The 20,111-nt window shown below is 39.9% G+C and overlaps 3 protein-coding genes across 6 annotated transcripts; all 3 read left to right on the plus strand.

Annotated features, from left to right (window-relative positions):
• The first annotated feature begins 493 nt into the window (after positions 1-493).
• On the plus strand, positions 494-3,508 carry LOC129862675 (ADP-ribosylation factor 4-like). 2 transcript variants are annotated; one of them, XM_055934572.1, is made up of 6 exons: positions 494-1,040; positions 1,235-1,315; positions 1,437-1,546; positions 1,934-2,005; positions 2,327-2,455; positions 2,826-3,107. In XM_055934572.1, the coding sequence occupies exons 1-6, from the start codon at positions 974-976 to the stop codon at positions 2,847-2,849; spliced, it is 483 nt and encodes a 160-aa protein (XP_055790547.1). In that variant the 5' UTR covers positions 494-973; the 3' UTR covers positions 2,850-3,107. The 2 variants fall into 2 exon arrangements, with proteins under 2 accessions (XP_055790547.1, XP_055790538.1); XM_055934563.1 differs by having other exon boundaries at positions 506-1,040; positions 3,014-3,508.
• A 3,476-nt stretch (positions 3,509-6,984) lies between these two features.
• Positions 6,985-10,017, plus strand: LOC129862688 (ADP-ribosylation factor 4-like). Of its 2 annotated transcripts, none has more exons than XM_055934591.1 (6): positions 6,985-7,549; positions 7,744-7,824; positions 7,946-8,055; positions 8,443-8,514; positions 8,836-8,964; positions 9,335-9,616. In XM_055934591.1, exons 1-6 carry the CDS (start codon positions 7,483-7,485, stop codon positions 9,356-9,358), a joined length of 483 nt encoding a protein of 160 aa, XP_055790566.1. In that variant the 5' UTR covers positions 6,985-7,482; the 3' UTR covers positions 9,359-9,616. The 2 variants fall into 2 exon arrangements, with proteins under 2 accessions (XP_055790566.1, XP_055790558.1); XM_055934583.1 differs by having other exon boundaries at positions 6,987-7,549; positions 9,523-10,017.
• A 4,142-nt stretch (positions 10,018-14,159) lies between these two features.
• LOC129862701 (ADP-ribosylation factor 4-like) lies at positions 14,160-17,203 on the plus strand. Of its 2 annotated transcripts, none has more exons than XM_055934611.1 (6): positions 14,160-14,735; positions 14,930-15,010; positions 15,132-15,241; positions 15,629-15,700; positions 16,022-16,150; positions 16,521-16,802. In XM_055934611.1, exons 1-6 carry the CDS (start codon positions 14,669-14,671, stop codon positions 16,542-16,544), a joined length of 483 nt encoding a protein of 160 aa, XP_055790586.1. In that variant the 5' UTR covers positions 14,160-14,668; the 3' UTR covers positions 16,545-16,802. The 2 variants fall into 2 exon arrangements, with proteins under 2 accessions (XP_055790586.1, XP_055790580.1); XM_055934605.1 differs by having other exon boundaries at positions 14,163-14,735; positions 16,709-17,203.
• The last annotated feature ends 2,908 nt before the right edge of the window (positions 17,204-20,111 follow it).

The following is a 20,111-nucleotide window of genomic DNA, read 5'->3' on the forward strand; positions in this document are numbered from 1 at the left end:
AGATCTGTTTCGACGGTGTTCCCGGATGTCTCGTGATGTTACGGCACTGGGTTTAAGTGTTCCCGGATGTCTCGCGATGTTACGGCACTGGGTTTGGAAACTAAAATGAGAGAAAGTATTTGTTATGTGAATAAACAGGACACTAGGATCTAGATACTAAATGGTTTGTCTTTATTTCATCACAGTTTCTTTCTCTGTTGATTTGCTTGAATAGAGAGCATTGCTTTGGCAATGTTAACACATGTTTCCCATGCTAATAAAGCCCCTTGAATTGAATTGAATTGAGAAATTCACGCACACACACACACACACACACACACACACACACACACACACACACACACACACACACACACACACAGGAGTAGACCTCTTTCTCTTTGGAGGCGACGTCACACACACGAAGCTACCTGGAAGCAATTCCTGTTGCAGAGGTAAGTAGCAAGTACCATGATCTCAAGGAACTTTGCAGATACACGAAGCAATTCAAACGCGATTGAAATTGACTCAAGAAGCAACCCAGGTGCAACTCTGTTGCCAGCAACAACATTTGCGTACAGGTTGCTTCGTGTGACATCGGTTTCTCTTCAGACAACATTTAGTTAACAGAGAATGAATAGCAGCCTTGTAGACCAATCAGATTCTATCTCTACACATGAGAAACATTACAACATCCTGTATTCAGAGGTCAACAAAGTGAAAGTGACGTGGATGAAACGTGTAGAGAGGAATCGTCGCAGTCAGTTGACTGTTGTACCTGTGTGACCAGCCTGAAATGACAGTGCTCTGTGTTGGTGTCCCGTTACACATGTGGCTGAGTAGACTATATAAGCAGCGCAATGCAAACCAATCGTATAAATCAGTGTGTGCTGCTGTCTACCTCTGCAAAATTGTTTGAAGCGCGAGATAGGCTGCTGCAGATTTCATTCCTTTCGGATTATTTGAAAAAGCTAAACATATTTTTTCAGCAATAATGGGTGTTATGGTTTCGCAACTCTTCTCTCGTTTCTTCGAGAAAAAACAAATGAGAATTCTGATGGGTAAGACTTATTTCCAATGTTGTTAATGTCATTGTGTTATTATTACAATGTTGCAATGTTTGTACAATGTTACAATGTATTTGTTACAATGTGTTATAACATTTACTTTTTTTGATTGATTTTACATAGGCCTATATTATATGCATATTATTCATATTACTTAGGTTTTAAAATGATCCATATTGTTCCTACAGTTGGGTTAGATGCTGCAGGGAAGACCACAGTCCTGTACAAACTAAAACTTGGAGAAGTTGTCACTACTATCCCCACTATTGGTAAGCATTGATTGATATATAGGCTATATCCAATGATTGACAACTTTTGCTTCTCATATGTATTTGACCCAGGACTGCTAGACAGAGCATAGCTGAATGTCTTTTGTGCTGATCACCATAGGGTTCAATGTGGAGACGGTTGAGTACAAGAACATCAGCTTCACGGTGTGGGATGTAGGTGGTCAGCACGTCATCAGACCTCTGTGGAAGCATTACTACCAGAACACTCAGGTAATACTAACCCTAACACTCTCAACTAACCTGAACATCCTCAACTAACCCTAACAGCCTCAACTAACCCTCACACCCTCAACTAACTCTGACAGCCTCAACTAACCCTAGCAGTCTTATCTAACCCTAACAGCCTCAACTAACCCTAACAGCCTCACCTAACCCCAACATCCTCAGTTAAGCCTAAGAGCCTCAACTAAGCCTAACCCAAATAAACCTCAACTAACCCTAACAGCCTCACTTAAACACTCAGGTATTCTTACCCTAACAGCCTTAACTATGGGATCCATTTCAAATCCAGTCAATTCAGAAAATGAACTCAAATTCCAATTCCAATTTTCCTCATTCCTTAAAAGAATGCGTCTGTGTTCCAATGTCTTCATCCAGGGTCTTATATTTGTGGTAGACAGCAACGATCCTGAGAGGATAAATGATGCTTCAGAGGAACTGCAGAACATGGTGAGTCATCTGTCCTTCCATTAATCTTTCCACACTTTCCTATAGCAACTCTTAAGTTTGCTCTTGGCCACCGGAGAGGAGCTTAGTAACAGTATAATGGGATCTTTCTGATTCCCTACGAGGAATGTAATAATACAGTCATATGACTGTTCTAATAGAGATAGGAGAGAGTGTTTACCTGTTTAATGTGACTGTTCTGATTCCCTGTGTTCTGTGTTATTGATCCTCCACACACGATGCAACATTACAGAGAAAAGTGTAATAACTCAGTCAGTACTGTGGCTGTTCTGATTCCCTGTGTTCTTTGCTGTTGACCCACAGCTTGAAGAGGACCAGTTGAGAGATGTAGTTCTGCTGGTGTTCGCCAACAAACAGGACCTTCCCAACGCCATGTCTGTCAGTGACATCACAAATAAACTGGGACTGAGGAAACTTCAACTGAATACTCCTGTAAGTATGACCATCTAGAATCTCTAAGGTTTCGCGAGCCAACTCTAACTAGCGTTAGCGCAATGACTAGGAGTCTATAGTATACACTAGCATGCTAGCTGTTACCATGCTAACAGTTACCATAGACTTCCAGTCATTGAGCTAACACTACTTAGCAATCGCGCTAATGCTAATGAGAATCTTTCTTCAAACTGCATGCAGAGACATAAAATGATGTCCATGAGTTCATCTGACTCTGGGGAAGTAGATAAAGGGCGTCATTCCCAAAATCCTGATGTATCCTTTTAAATGTCCAACTCTACAACGCGCCTCGGATAGATTCCCTGCCCAGATTTGGTAAATAATGCACTCTGATTGTTTGTCATCTCAGTGGTTTGTCCAGGCTACCTGTTAATGACGGACTTTTTGTCCTCTCTCCTCAGTGGTTTGTCCAGGCTACCTTTTAATGACTGACTGTTTTAATGACTGACTGTTTGTCCTCTCTCCTCAGTGGTTTGTCCAGGCTACCTGTTAATGACTGACTGTTTTAATGACTGAATGTTTGTCCTCTCTCCTCAGTGGTTTGTCCAGGCTACCTGTGCGACCCAGGGTTCAGGTCTGTTGGAGGGACTGGACTGGTTGGCTGACCAGCTTTCCAAGCGCTAACTAGCTGAGTTGGCTCTGGGGTGAAGTTACCCCTATGTACAGGTCTAGGATCAGCTTCCCCTCCCCAATCCTAACCTTAACCATTAGTGGGGGAAATGTACTGACCCAAGATCAGTGTCTAGGAGCACCCTGTAACAGCTGCGCTCAGCCCGTCTTAAGAACGACCAGGACACAACGTTTACTCAAGGACAACCATACAATCAGAAGTGCCTTTCTGAAAAGTTTCCATTTGAAAAATATTTTTTCCAATGTATTGCACATATTGTAACATGTAAAGTTATAAATGTTTTATGTTAAAATAATTGTATCACTGAATGAATGTAAGCAGATTCTTTATCAAACCCCCTGTATTTATTTCCTGATTTCCAATACCTCACTACCTCTAATAAAATAATGTGTTTAAATGTATCTGCAGTCGTTTTCTTTCTGGGTTAGGTCACTGTGCAGATGGAAGAGTAACAATACAGAAACAACAAATAGAAGACAATTGTTTTTTGTAATTTCCCTCATCATCACTGCAGGGTCTGTGTAATGGAGACCAAGACTAAAACTCGTCGGGGATATATTTGCGAACATTTAAAAAAATGCAATGTCGACATCTAAAGGTAGGGCCTCAAAATTGCATGGAGGATGTATGACAGCATTCCTTGATTAAATAAACAGTATGTTATATAAAAACGTTTAAACTACAGTATATAGCCTTAACATGATAGTATTGATTGTAGAGTATAAGGTTGTGAGCTCTTGGAAGTTCAGATACTTCAATTTCAACAGCATTACACGATCCCAGTGCTTGCTGTCTTATTTTCCAAGAAACAGCATTGTGCTGAGATAGATATCTCCCATTGGGCACACACTGGTTGAGTCAACATTGTTTCCACATCATTTCAATTAAATTATGCTGAACCAACGTGGAAAAGACGTTGAATTGACGTCTCTACACAGTGGGCTTCAATTTCACTGAGGGAGATGTAAAATGAGGACTATCCGAGCATTAACCTTTACAGTGTGGGAGAATAATCTCTCAGTCCCATTTGTCTTTTTGGGCCAATAAAGGAAATCATGCTTCTAATCTACAGTATTTAATACGGTTTTCCTGAACTGTAACAGACATGGCCTCACCACAGTGTTGTTTTGGTAATTATTTGAAGGCCTACGTACAGTGCATTCGGAAAGTATTCAGACCCCTAGACTTTTTCCACATTTTGTGACGTTAGTGCCTTATTCTTAAATGTAATATTATCCTCATCAATCTACACACAATACCCTATAATGACGAAGCGAAAAGAGGTTTAAATTTTTTAGAAAAATTTAAATGAATACCTTATTGACATAAGTATTCAGACCCTTTGCTATGAGACTCAAATTTTAGCTCAGGTGCATCCTGTTTCCATTGATCATCCTTGAGATATTTCTACAACTTGATTGGAGTCCACCTGTGGTGAATTCAATTGATTGGACATGATTTGGGAAGGCACACACCTGTCTAAATAAGGTCTCACAGTTGACAGAGCATGTCAGAGCAAAAACCAAGCCATGAGGTCGAAGGAATTGTCCGCAGAGCTCCGAGACAGGATTGTGTCGAGGCACAGATCTGGGAAGGGTACCAAAAAATGTCTGCAGCATTGAACGTCCCCAAGAATACAGTGGCCTCCATCATTCTTAAATGGAAGAATTTTGGAACCACCAAAACTCTCGACCTTTGCCTCTCCAGAGTCCGTACGGAAGTTGCAGTGATGGGACATGAGTGTAACTACCAATTGGATAACATTAAATTGGGGAGAAAAAGGGGTATAAAAAAAATTCATACAAATAAAAAAGATGTCTTGAATTACCAATAAATCAACTGCCAGAAATAGCTAGGGTGACATTACAGTTCACTGACGGTGCTAGTTACCTCGTCATTAACATGGCTAGCTAAGCCAGCAAACCCTTGGTTAACTTGCCGAAATAGACTATAAATACATTAAAGACAACATAAATATATACATAGCCCCATTGGCTATTGACTTTGTGATATATGAAACGGTTTTCAAAAGACACTATTGTGTTACACAGTTTTAAACAGTTTTTATGGACAGAGAAATGAGACACGAACCAGCATTCAGCATATCTCTCTCAGACTGAAGAGCAGGCAGACCAACTTTCCAAATAGGGGAGAAGCACTCAAAACCCATCACTTGTTCTTTGAAGTAGAGATCGGCAGATTATGATTTTTCAACGCCGATACCGATACCGATTATTGGAGGTCCAAGTAAAGCCGATACGGATTAAACGGCTGATTTATATATACACTGCTCAAAAAAATAAAGGGAACACTTAAACAACACAATGTAACTCCAAGTCAATCACACTCTGTGAAATCAAACTGTCCACTTAGGAAGCAACACTGATTGACAATAAATTTCACATGCTGTTGTGCAAATGGAATAGACAAAAGGTGGAAATTATAGGCAATTAGCAAGACACCCCCAAAAAAGGAGTGCTTGCTCAGAACATATTAAAGCTGGTGGTTCAATATTCCCAGTTCTTCAATATTCCCAGTTAAGAAGTTTTAGATTGTAGTTATTATAGGAATTATGACGCGTCGACTATTTCTCTCTATACCATTTGTATTTCATATTCCTTTGACTATTGTATGTTCTAATAGGCACTTTAGTATTGCCAGACTAATTTCAGGAGTTGATTGGCTTGAAGTCATAAACAGCGCTGTGATTCAAGCATTGCTAAGAGCTGCTGGCAAACGCAGTAAAGTTTGAATGAATGCCTACCACCGGTCAGTCAGACTGCTCTATCAAATATCAAATTATAGACTTAATTATAATATAATAAACACAGAAATACAAGCCTTTGGTCATTAATATGGTCAAATCCAGAAACGACCATTTAGAAAACAAAACGTTTATTCTTTCAGTGAAATATGGAACCGTTCCGTATTTTATCGAACGGGTGGCATCCATAAGTCTAAATATTGTTGTTACATTGCACAACCTTCAATGTTATGTCATAGTTATGTAAAATTCTGGCAAATTAGTTTGCAACGAGCCAGGCGGCCCAAAGTGTTGCATATACCCTGACTCTGAGTGCAATGAACGCAAGAGAATATTTCCTGCTAACATAAATTTACTTTAACTAATTATGCAGGTTTAAAAATATATACTTCTTTGGATTGATTTTAAGAAAGGCATTGATGTTTATGGTTAGGTACATTCGTGCAACGATTGTGCTTTTTTCGCGAATGCGCTTTTGTTAAATCATCCCCGTTTGGCGAAGCAGGCTGTGATTCGATGATAAATTAACAGACACCTCATTGATTATATGCAACGCAGGCTGGACAAGCTTGTTAACCTAGTAATATCATCAACCATGTGTAGTTAACTAGTGATTATGTGAAGATTGATTGTTTTTTATAAGATAAGTTTAATGCTAGCTAGCAATTTACCTTGGCTCCTTGCTGCACTCGCGTAACAGGTGGTCAGCCTGCCACGCAGTTTCCTCGTGGAATGCAATGTAATCGGCCATAATCGGCATCCAAAAATGCAGATTACCGATTGCTATGAAAACTTGAAAATAATACTACTTAAAACACTGGCACCAATCTGGGCTGTGCCTTTAGATTTCGAAAAAGTATTTGTTATGTGAATAAACAGGACACTAGGATCTAGATACTAAATGGTTTGTCTTTATTTCATCACAGCTTCTTTCTCTGTTGATTTGCTTGAATAGAGAGCATTGAGAAATTCACGCACTAACTAACACACACACACACACACACACACACACACACAGGAGTAGACCTCTTTCTCTTTGGAGGCGACGTCACACACACGAAGCTACCTGGAAGCAATTCCTGTTGCAGAGGTAAGTAGCAAGTACCATGATCTCAAGGAACTTTGCAGATACACGAAGCAATTCAAACGCGATTGAAATTGACTCAACTCTGTTGCCAGCAACAACATTTGCGTACAGGTTGCTTCGTGTGACATCGGTTTCTCTTCAGACAACATTTAGTTAACAGAGAATGAATAGCAGTCTTGTAGACCAATCAGATTCTATCTCTACACATGAGAAACATTACAACATCCTGTATTCAGAGGTCAACAAAGTGAAAGTGACGTGGATGAAACGTGTAGAGAGGAATCGTCGCAGTCAGTTGACTGTTGTACCTGTGTGACCAGCCTGAAATGACAGTGCTCTGTGTTGGTGTCCCGTTACACATGTGGCTGAGTAGACTATATAAGCAGCGCAATGCAAACCAATCGTATAAATCAGTGTGTGCTGCTGTCTACCCCTGCAGAATTGTTTGAAGCGCGAGATAGGCTGCTGCAGATTTCATTCCTTTCGGATTATTTGAAAAAGCTAAACATATTTTTTCAGCAATAATGGGTGTTATGGTTTCGCAACTCTTCTCTCGTTTCTTCGAGAAAAAACAGATGAGAATTCTGATGGGTAAGACTTATTTCCAATGTTGTTAATGTCATTGTGTTATTATTACAATGTTGCAATGTTTGTACAATGTTACAATGTATTTGTTACAATGTGTTATAACATTTACTTTTTTTGATTGATTTTACATAGGCCTATATTATATGCATATTATTCATATTACTTAGGTTTTAAAATGATCCATATTGTTCCTACAGTTGGGTTAGATGCTGCAGGGAAGACCACAGTCCTGTACAAACTAAAACTTGGAGAAGTTGTCACTACTATCCCCACTATTGGTAAGCATTGATTGATATATAGGCTATATCCAATGATTGACAACTTTTGCTTCTCATATGTATTTGACCCAGGACTGCTAGACAGAGCATAGCTGAATGTCTTTTGTGCTGATCACCATAGGGTTCAATGTGGAGACGGTTGAGTACAAGAACATCAGCTTCACGGTGTGGGATGTAGGTGGTCAGCACGTCATCAGACCTCTGTGGAAGCATTACTACCAGAACACTCAGGTAATACAAACCCTAACACTCTCAACTAACCTGAACATCCTCAACTAACCCTAACAGCCTCAACTAACCCTCACAGCCTCAACTAACTCTGACAGCCTCAACTAACCCTAGCAGTCTTATCTAACCCTAACAGCCTCAACTAACCCTAACAGCCTCACCTAACCCCAACAGCCTCAGTTAAGCCTAAGAGCCTCAACTAAGCCTAACCCAAATAAACCTCAACTAACCCTAACAGCCTCACTTAAACACTCAGGTATTCTTACCCTAACAGCCTTAACTATGGGATCCATTTCAAATCCAGTCAATTCAGAAAATGAACTCAAATTCCAATTCCAATTTTCCTCATTCCTTAAAAGAATGCGTCTGTGTTCCAATGTCTTCATCCAGGGTCTTATATTTGTGGTAGACAGCAACGATCCTGAGAGGATAAATGATGCTTCAGAGGAACTGCAGAACATGGTGAGTCATCTGTCCTTCCATTAATCTTTCCACACTTTCCTATAGCAACTCTTAAGTTTGCTCTTGGCCACCGGAGAGGAGCTTAGTAACAGTATAATGGGATCTTTCTGATTCCCTACGAGGAATGTAATAATACAGTCATATGACTGTTCTATTAGAGATAGGAGAGAGTGTTTACCTGTTTAATGTGACTGTTCTGATTCCCTGTGTTCTGTGTTATTGATCCTCCACACACGATGCAACATTACAGAGAAAAGTGTAATAACTCAGTCAGTACTGTGGCTGTTCTGATTCCCTGTGTTCTTTGCTGTTGACCCACAGCTTGAAGAGGACCAGTTGAGAGATGTAGTTCTGCTGGTGTTCGCCAACAAACAGGACCTTCCCAACGCCATGTCTGTCAGTGACATCACAAATAAACTGGGACTGAGGAAACTTCAACTGAATACTCCTGTAAGTATGACCATCTAGAATCTCTAAGGTTTCGCGAGCCAACTCTAACTAGCGTTAGCGCAATGACTAGGAGTCTATAGTATACACTAGCATGCTAGCTGTTACCATGCTAACAGTTACCATAGACTTCCAGTCATTGAGCTAACACTACTTAGCAATCGCGCTAATGCTAATGAGAAACTTTCTTCAAACTGCATGCAGAGACATAAAATGATGTCCATGAGTTCATCTGACTCTGGGGAAGTAGATAAAGGGCGTCATTCCCAAAATCCTGATGTATCCTTTTAAATGTCCAACTCTACAACGCGCCTCGGATAGATTCCCTGCCCAGATTTGGTAAATAATGCACTCTGATTGTTTGTCATCTCAGTGGTTTGTCCAGGCTACCTGTTAATGACGGACTTTTTGTCCTCTCTCCTCAGTGGTTTGTCCAGGCTACCTTTTAATGACTGACTGTTTTAATGACTGACTGTTTGTCCTCTCTCCTCAGTGGTTTGTCCAGGCTACCTGTTAATGACTGACTGTTTTAATGACTGAATGTTTGTCCTCTCTCCTCAGTGGTTTGTCCAGGCTACCTGTGCGACCCAGGGTTCAGGTCTGTTGGAGGGACTGGACTGGTTGGCTGACCAGCTTTCCAAGCGCTAACTAGCTGAGTTGGCTCTGGGGTGAAGTTACCCCTATGTACAGGTCTAGGATCAGCTTCCCCTCCCCAATCCTAACCTTAACCATTAGTGGGGGAAATGCACTGACCCAAGATCAGTGTCTAGGAGCACCCTGTAACAGCTGCGCTCAGCCCGTCTTAAGAACGACCAGGACACAACGTTTACTCAAGGACAACCATACAATCAGAAGTGCCTTTCTGAAAAGTTTCCATTTGAAAAATATTTTTTCCAATGTATTGCACATATTGTAACATGTAAAGTTATAAATGTTTTATGTTAAAATAATTGTATCACTGAATGAATGTAAGCAGATTCTTTATCAAACCCCCTGTATTTATTTCCTGATTTCCAATACCTCACTACCTCTAATAAAATAATGTGTTTAAATGTATCTGCAGTCGTTTTCTTTCTGGGTTAGGTCACTGTGCAGATGGAAGAGTAACAATACAGAAACAACAAATAGAAGACAATTGTTTTTTGTAATTTCCCTCATCATCACTGCAGGGTCTGTGTAATGGAGACCAAGACTAAAACTCGTCGGGGATATATTTGCGAACATTTTAACAATGCAATGTCGACATCTAAAGGTAGGGCCTCAAAATTGCATGGAGGATGTATGACAGCATTCCTTGATTAAATAAACAGTATGTTATATAAAAACGTTTAAACTACAGTATATAGCCTTAACATGATAGTATTGATTGTAGAGTATAAGGTTGTGAGCTCTTGGAAGTTCAGATACTTCAATTTCAACAGCATTACATGATCCCAGTGCTTGCTGTCTTATTTTCCAAGAAACAGCATTGTGCTGAGATAGATATCTCCCATTGGGCACACACTGGTTGAATCAACATTGTTTCCACATCATTTCAATTAAATTATGCTGAACCAACGTGGAAAAGACGTTGAATTGACGTCTCTACACAGTGGGCTTCAATTTCACTGAGGGAGATGTAAAATGAGGACTATCCGAGCATTAACCTTTACAGTGTGGGAGAATAATCTCTCAGTCCCATTTGTCTTTTTGGGCCAATAAAGGAAATCATGCTTCTAATCTACAGTATTTAGTACCGTTTTCCTGAACTGTAACAGACATGGCCTCACCACAGTGTTGTTTTGGTAATTATTTGAAGGCCTACGTACAGTGCATTCGGAAAGTATTCAGACCCCTAGACTTTTTCCACATTTTGTGACGTTAGTGCCTTATTCTTAAATGTAATATTATCCTCATCAATCTACACACAATACCCTATAATGACGAAGCGAAAAGAGGTTTAAATTTTTTAGAAAAATTTAAATGAATACCTTATTGACATAAGTATTCAGACCCTTTGCTATGAGACTCAAATTTTAGCTCAGGTGCATCCTGTTTCCATTGATCATCCTTGAGATATTTCTACAACTTGATTGGAGTCCACCTGTGGTGAATTCAATTGATTGGACATGATTTGGGAAGGCACACACCTGTCTAAATAAGGTCTCACAGTTGACAGAGCATGTCAGAGCAAAAACCAAGCCATGAGGTCGAAGGAATTGTCCGCAGAGCTCCGAGACAGGATTGTGTCGAGGCACAGATCTGGGAAGGGTACCAAAAAATGTCTGCAGCATTGAACGTCCCCAAGAATACAGTGGCCTCCATCATTCTTAAATGGAAGAATTTTGGAACCACCAAAACTCTCGACCTTTGCCTCTCCAGAGTCCGTACGGAAGTTGCAGTGATGGGACATGAGTGTAACTACCAATTGGATAACATTAAATTGGGGAGAAAAAGGGGTATAAAAAAAATTCATACAAATAAAAAAGATGTCTTGAATTACCAATAAATCAACTGCCAGAAATAGCTAGGGTGACATTACAGTTCACTGACGGTGCTAGTTACCTCGTCATTAACATGGCTAGCTAAGCCAGCAAACCCTTGGTTAACTTGCCGAAATAGACTATAAATACATTAACGACAACATAAATATATACATAGCCCCATTGGCTATTGACTTTGTGATATATGAAACGGTTTTCAAAAGACACTATTGTGTTACACAGTTTTAAACAGTTTTTATGGACAGAGAAATGAGACACGAACCAGCATTCAGCATATCTCTCTCAGACTGAAGAGCAGGCAGACCAACTTTCCAAATAGGGGAGAAGCACTCAAAACCCATCACTTGTTCTTTGAAGTAGAGATCGGCAGATTATGATTTTTCAACGCCGATACCGATACCGATTATTGGAGGTCCAAGTAAAGCCGATACGGATTAAACGGCTGATTTATATATACACTGCTCAAAAAAATAAAGGGAACACTTAAACAACACAATGTAACTCCAAGTCAATCACACTCTGTGAAATCAAACTGTCCACTTAGGAAGCAACACTGATTGACAATAAATTTCACATGCTGTTGTGCAAATGGAATAGACAAAAGGTGGAAATTATAGGCAATTAGCAAGACACCCCCAAAAAAGGAGTGATTCTGCAGGTGGTGACCACAGACCACTTCTCAGTTCCTATGCTTCCTGGCTGATGTTTTGGTCACTTTTGAATGCTGGCGGTGCTCTCACTCTAGTGGTAGCATGAGACGGAGTCTACAACCCACACAAGTGGCTCAGGTAGTGCAGTTCATCCAGGATGGCACATCAATGCGAGCTGTGACAAAAAGGTTTGCTGTGTCTGTCAGCGTAGTGTCCAGAGCACGGAGGCGCTAGCAGGAGACAGGCCTGCTAGGCCACCTGCAGAATCACTCCTTTTTTGGGGGTGTCTTGCTAATAGCCTATAATTTCCACCTTTTGTCTATTCCATTTGCACAACAGCATGTGAAATTTATTGTCAATCAGTGTTGCTTCCTAAGTGGACAGTTTGATTTCACAGAAGTGTGATTGACTTGGAGTTACATTGTGTTGTTTAAGTGTTCCCTTTATTTTTTTGAGCAGTGTATATACATATGTGTGTGTGTAATAATGACATTTACAACAATACTGAATGAACAACGAACACTTTTGTTTTAACTTAATATAATACATAAATAAAATCACCGTTGTCTCAAATAAATAATGAAACATGCTCAATTGGGTTTAAATAATGCAAAAACACAGTGTTGGAGAAGAAATTAAAAGTGCAATATCTGCCATGTCAAAAAGTCAACATTTAAGTTCCTTGCTCAGAACATATTAAAGCTGGTGGTTCAATATTCCCAGTTCTTCAATATTCCCAGTTAAGAAGTTTTAGATTGTAGTTATTATAGGAATTATGACGCGTCGACTATTTCTCTCTATACCATTTGTATTTCATATTCCTTTGACTATTGTATGTTCTAATAGGCACTTTAGTATTGCCAGACTAATTTCAGGAGTTGATTGGCTTGAAGTCATAAACAGCGCTGTGATTCAAGCATTGCTAAGAGCTGCTGGCAAACGCAGTAAAGTTTGAATGAATGCCTACCACCGGTCAGTCAGACTGCTCTATCAAATATCAAATTATAGACTTAATTATAATATAATAAACACAGAAATACAAGCCTTTGGTCATTAATATGGTCAAATCCAGAAACGACCATTTAGAAAACAAAACGTTTATTCTTTCAGTGAAATATGGAACCGTTCCGTATTTTATCGAACGGGTGGCATCCATAAGTCTAAATATTGTTGTTACATTGCACAACCTTCAATGTTATGTCATAGTTATGTAAAATTCTGGCAAATTAGTTTGCAACGAGCCAGGCGGCCCAAAGTGTTGCATATACCCTGACTCTGAGTGCAATGAACGCAAGAGAATATTTCCTGCTAACATAAATTTACTTTAACTAATTATGCAGGTTTAAAAATATATACTTCTTTGGATTGATTTTAAGAAAGGCATTGATGTTTATGGTTAGGTACATTCGTGCAACGATTGTGCTTTTTTCGCGAATGCGCTTTTGTTAAATCATCCCCGTTTGGCGAAGCAGGCTGTGATTCGATGATAAATTAACAGACACCTCATTGATTATATGCAACGCAGGCTGGACAAGCTTGTTAACCTAGTAATATCATCAACCATGTGTAGTTAACTAGTGATTATGTGAAGATTGATTGTTTTTTATAAGATAAGTTTAATGCTAGCTAGCAATTTACCTTGGCTCCTTGCTGCACTCGCGTAACAGGTGGTCAGCCTGCCACGCAGTTTCCTCGTGGAATGCAATGTAATCGGCCATAATCGGCATCCAAAAATGCAGATTACCGATTGCTATGAAAACTTGAAAATAATACTACTTAAAACACTGGCACCAATCTGGGCTGTGCCTTTAGATTTCGAAAAAGTATTTGTTATGTGAATAAACAGGACACTAGGATCTAGATACTAAATGGTTTGTCTTTATTTCATCACAGCTTCTTTCTCTGTTGATTTGCTTGAATAGAGAGCATTGAGAAATTCACGCACTAACTAACACACACACACACACACACACACACACAGGAGTAGACCTCTTTCTCTTTGGAGGCGACGTCACACACACGAAGCTACCTGGAAGCAATTCCTGTTGCAGAGGTAAGTAGCAAGTACCATGATCTCAAGGAACTTTGCAGATACACGAAGCAATTCAAACGCGATTGAAATTGACTCAACTCTGTTGCCAGCAACAACATTTGCGTACAGGTTGCTTCGTGTGACATCGGTTTCTCTTCAGACAACATTTAGTTAACAGAGAATGAATAGCAGCCTTGTAGACCAATCAGATTCTATCTCTACACATGAGAAACATTACAACATCCTGTATTCAGAGGTCAACAAAGTGAAAGTGACGTGGATGAAACGTGTAGAGAGGAATCGTCGCAGTCAGTTGACTGTTGTACCTGTGTGACCAGCCTGAAATGACAGTGCTCTGTGTTGGTGTCCCGTTACACATGTGGCTGAGTAGACTATATAAGCAGCGCAATGCAAACCAATCGTATAAATCAGTGTGTGCTGCTGTCTACCCCTGCAGAATTGTTTGAAGCGCGAGATAGGCTGCTGCAGATTTCATTCCTTTCGGATTATTTGAAAAAGCTAAACATATTTTTTCAGCAATAATGGGTGTTATGGTTTCGCAACTCTTCTCTCGTTTCTTCGAGAAAAAACAGATGAGAATTCTGATGGGTAAGACTTATTTCCAATGTTGTTAATGTCATTGTGTTATTATTACAATGTTGCAATGTTTGTACAATGTTACAATGTATTTGTTACAATGTGTTATAACATTTACTTTTTTTGATTGATTTTACATAGGCCTATATTATATGCATATTATTCATATTACTTAGGTTTTAAAATGATCCATATTGTTCCTACAGTTGGGTTAGATGCTGCAGGGAAGACCACAGTCCTGTACAAACTAAAACTTGGAGAAGTTGTCACTACTATCCCCACTATTGGTAAGCATTGATTGATATATAGGCTATATCCAATGATTGACAACTTTTGCTTCTCATATGTATTTGACCCAGGACTGCTAGACAGAGCATAGCTGAATGTCTTTTGTGCTGATCACCATAGGGTTCAATGTGGAGACGGTTGAGTACAAGAACATCAGCTTCACGGTGTGGGATGTAGGTGGTCAGCACGTCATCAGACCTCTGTGGAAGCATTACTACCAGAACACTCAGGTAATACAAACCCTAACACTCTCAACTAACCTGAACATCCTCAACTAACCCTAACAGCCTCAACTAACCCTCACAGCCTCAACTAACTCTGACAGCCTCAACTAACCCTAGCAGTCTTATCTAACCCTAACAGCCTCAACTAACCCTAACAGCCTCACCTAACCCCAACAGCCTCAGTTAAGCCTAAGAGCCTCAACTAAGCCTAACCCAAATAAACCTCAACTAACCCTAACAGCCTCACTTAAACACTCAGGTATTCTTACCCTAACAGCCTTAACTATGGGATCCATTTCAAATCCAGTCAATTCAGAAAATGAACTCAAATTCCAATTCCAATTTTCCTCATTCCTTAAAAGAATGCGTCTGTGTTCCAATGTCTTCATCCAGGGTCTTATATTTGTGGTAGACAGCAACGATCCTGAGAGGATAAATGATTCTTCAGAGGAACTGCAGAACATGGTGAGTCATCTGTCCTTCCATTAATCTTTCCACACTTTCCTATAGCAACTCTTAAGTTTGCTCTTGGCCACCGGAGAGGAGCTTAGTAACAGTATAATGGGATCTTTCTGATTCCCTACGAGGAATGTAATAATACAGTCATATGACTGTTCTATTAGAGATAGGAGAGAGTGTTTACCTGTTTAATGTGACTGTTCTGATTCCCTGTGTTCTGTGTTATTGATCCTCCACACACGATGCAACATTACAGAGAAAAGTGTAATAACTCAGTCAGTACTGTGGCTGTTCTGATTCCCTGTGTTCTTTGCTGTTGACCCACAGCTTGAAGAGGACCAGTTGAGAGATGTAGTTCTGCTGGTGTTCGCCAACAAACAGGACCTTCCCAACGCCATGTCTGTCAGTGACATCACAAATAAACTGGGACTGAGGAAACTTCAACTGAATACTCCTGTAAGTATGACCATCTAGAATCTCTAAGGTTTCGCGAGCCAACTCTAACTAGCGTTAGCGCAATGACTAGGAGTCTATAGTATACACTAGCATGCTAGCTGTTACCATGCTAACAGTTACCATAGACTTCCAGTCATTGAGCTAACACTACTTAGCAATCGCGCTAATGCTAATGAGAATCTTTCTTCAAACTGCATGCAGAGACATAAAATGATGTCCATGAGTTCATCTGACTCTGGGGAAGTAGATAAAGGGCGTCATTCCCAAAATCCTGATGTATCCTTTTAAATGTCCAACTCTACAACGCGCCTCGGATAGATTCCCTGCCCAGATTTGGTAAATAATGCACTCTGATTGTTTGTCATCTCAGTGGTTTGTCCAGGCTACCTGTTAATGACGGACTTTTTGTCCTCTCTCCTCAGTGGTTTGTCCAGGCTACCTTTTAATGACTGACTGTTTTAATGACTGACTGTTTGTCCTCTCTCCTCAGTGGTTTGTCCAGGCTACCTGTTAATGACTGACTGTTTTAATGACTGAATGTTTGTCCTCTCTCCTCAGTGGTTTGTCCAGGCTACCTGTGCGACCCAGGGTTCAGGTCTGTTGGAGGGACTGGACTGGTTGGCTGACCAGCTTTCCAAGCGCTAACTAGCTGAGTTGGCTCTGGGGTGAAGTTACCCCTATGTACAGGTCTAGGATCAGCTTCCCCTCCCCAATCCTAACCTTAACCATTAGTGGGGGAAATGTACTGACCGAAGATCAGTGTCTAGGAGCACCCTGTAACAGCTGCGCTCAGCCCGTCTTAAGAACGACCAGGACACAACGTTTACTCAAGGACAACCATACAATCAGAAGTGCCTTTCTGAAAAGTTTCCATTTGAAAAATATTTTTTCCAATGTATTGCACATATTGTAACATGTAAAGTTATAAATGTTTTATGTTAAAATAATTGTATCACTGAATGAATGTAAGCAGATTCTTTATCAAACCCCCTGTATTTATTTCCTGATTTCCAATACCTCACTACCTCTAATAAAATAATGTGTTTAAATGTATCTGCAGTCGTTTTCTTTGTGGGTTAGGTCACTGTGCAGATGGAAGAGTAACAATACAGAAACAACAAATAGAAGACAATTGTTTTTTGTAATTTCCCTCATCATCACTGCAGGGTCTGTGTAATGGAGACCAAGACTAAAACTCGTCGGGGATATATTTGCGAACATTTTAACAATGCAATGTCGACATCTAAAGGTAGGGCCTCAAAATTGCATGGAGGATGTATGACAGCATTCCTTGATTAAATAAACAGTATGTTATATAAAAACGTTTAAACTACAGTATATAGCCTTAACATGATAGTATTGATTGTAGAGTATAAGGTTGTGAGCTCTTGGAAGTTCAGATACTTCAATTTCAACAGCATTACATGATCCCAGTGCTTGCTGTCTTATTTTCCAAGAAACAGCATTGTGCTGAGATAGATATCTCCCATTGGGCACACACTGGTTGAATCAACATTGTTTCCACATCATTTCAATTAAATTATGCTGAACCAACGTGGAAAAGACGTTGAATTGACGTCTCTACACAGTGGGCTTCAATTTCACTGAGGGAGATGTAAAATGAGGACTATCCGAGCATTAACCTTTACAGTGTGGGAGAATAATCTCTCAGTCCCATTTGTCTTTTTGGGCCAATAAAGGAAATCATGCTTCTAATCTACAGTATTTAGTACCGTTTTCCTGAACTGTAACAGACATGGCCTCACCACAGTGTTGTTTTGGTAATTATTTGAAGGCCTACGTACAGTGCATTCGGAAAGTATTCAGACCCCTAGACTTTTTCCACATTTTGTGACGTTAGTGCCTTATTCTTAAATGTAATATTATCCTCATCAATCTACACACAATACCCTATAATGACGAAGCGAAAAGAGGTTTAAATTTTTTAGAAAAATTTAAATGAATACCTTATTGACATAAGTATTCAGACCCTTTGCTATGAGACTCAAATTTTAGCTCAGGTGCATCCTGTTTCCATTGATCATCCTTGAGATATTTCTACAACTTGATTGGAGTCCACCTGTGGTGAATTCAATTGATTGGACATGATTTGGGAAGGCACACACCTGTCTAAATAAGGTCTCACAGTTGACAGAGCATGTCAGAGCAAAAACCAAGCCATGAGGTCGAAGGAATTGTCCGCAGAGCTCCGAGACAGGATTGTGTCGAGGCACAGATCTGGGAAGGGTACCAAAAAATGTCTGCAGCATTGAACGTCCCCAAGAATACAGTGGCCTCCATCATTCTTAAATGGAAGAATTTTGGAACCACCAAAACTCTCGACCTTTGCCTCTCCAGAGTCCGTACGGAAGTTGCAGTGATGGGACATGAGTGTAACTACCAATTGGATAACATTAAATTGGGGAGAAAAAGGGGTATAAAAAAAATTCATACAAATAAAAAAGATGTCTTGAATTACCAATAAATCAACTGCCAGAAATAGCTAGGGTGACATTACAGTTCACTGACGGTGCTAGTTACCTCGTCATTAACATGGCTAGCTAAGCCAGCAAACCCTTGGTTAACTTGCCGAAATAGACTATAAATACATTAACGACAACATAAATATATACATAGCCCCATTGGCTATTGACTTTGTGATATATGAAACGGTTTTCAAAAGACACTATTGTGTTACACAGTTTTAAACAGTTTTTATGGACAGAGAAATGAGACACGAACCAGCATTCAGCATATCTCTCTCAGACTGAAGAGCAGGCAGACCAACTTTCCAAATAGGGGAGAAGCACTCAAAACCCATCACTTGTTCTTTGAAGTAGAGATCGGCAGATTATGATTTTTCAACGCCGATACCGATACCGATTATTGGAGGTCCAAGTAAAGCCGATACGGATTAAACGGCTGATTTATATATACACTGCTCAAAAAAATAAAGGGAACACTTAAACAACACAATGTAACTCCAAGTCAATCACACTCTGTGAAATCAAACTGTCCACTTAGGAAGCAACACTGATTGACAATAAATTTCACATGCTGTTGTGCAAATGGAATAGACAAAAGGTGGAAATTATAGGCAATTAGCAAGACACCCCCAAAAAAGGAGTGATTCTGCAGGTGGTGACCACAGACCACTTCTCAGTTCCTATGCTTCCTGGCTGATGTTTTGGTCACTTTTGAATGCTGGCGGTGCTCTCACTCTAGTGGTAGCATGAGACGGAGTCTACAACCCACACAAGTGGCTCAGGTAGTGCAGTTCATCCAGGATGGCACATCAATGCGAGCTGTGACAAAAAGGTTTGCTGTGTCTGTCAGCGTAGTGTCCAGAGCACGGAGGCGCTAGCAGGAGACAGGCCTGCTAGGCCACCTGCAGAATCACTCCTTTTTTGGGGGTGTCTTGCTAATAGCCTATAATTTCCACCTTTTGTCTATTCCATTTGCACAACAGCATGTGAAATTTATTGTCAATCAGTGTTGCTTCCTAAGTGGACAGTTTGATTTCACAGAAGTGTGATTGACTTGGAGTTACATTGTGTTGTTTAAGTGTTCCCTTTATTTTTTTGAGCAGTGTATATACATATGTGTGTGTGTAATAATGACATTTACAACAATACTGAATGAACAACGAACACTTTTGTTTTAACTTAATATAATACATAAATAAAATCACCGTTGTCTCAAATAAATAATGAAACATGCTCAATTGGGTTTAAATAATGCAAAAACACAGTGTTGGAGAAGAAATTAAAAGTGCAATATCTGCCATGTCAAAAAGTCAACATTTAAGTTCCTTGCTCAGAACATATTAAAGCTGGTGGTTCAATATTCCCAGTTCTTCAATATTCCCAGTTAAGAAGTTTTAGATTGTAGTTATTATAGGAATTATGACGCGTCGACTATTTCTCTCTATACCATTTGTATTTCATATTCCTTTGACTAT

Source organism: Salvelinus fontinalis, chromosome 1 (assembly GCF_029448725.1).
Source record: "Salvelinus fontinalis isolate EN_2023a chromosome 1, ASM2944872v1, whole genome shotgun sequence".
Taxonomy (NCBI): Eukaryota; Metazoa; Chordata; class Actinopteri; order Salmoniformes; family Salmonidae; genus Salvelinus; species Salvelinus fontinalis.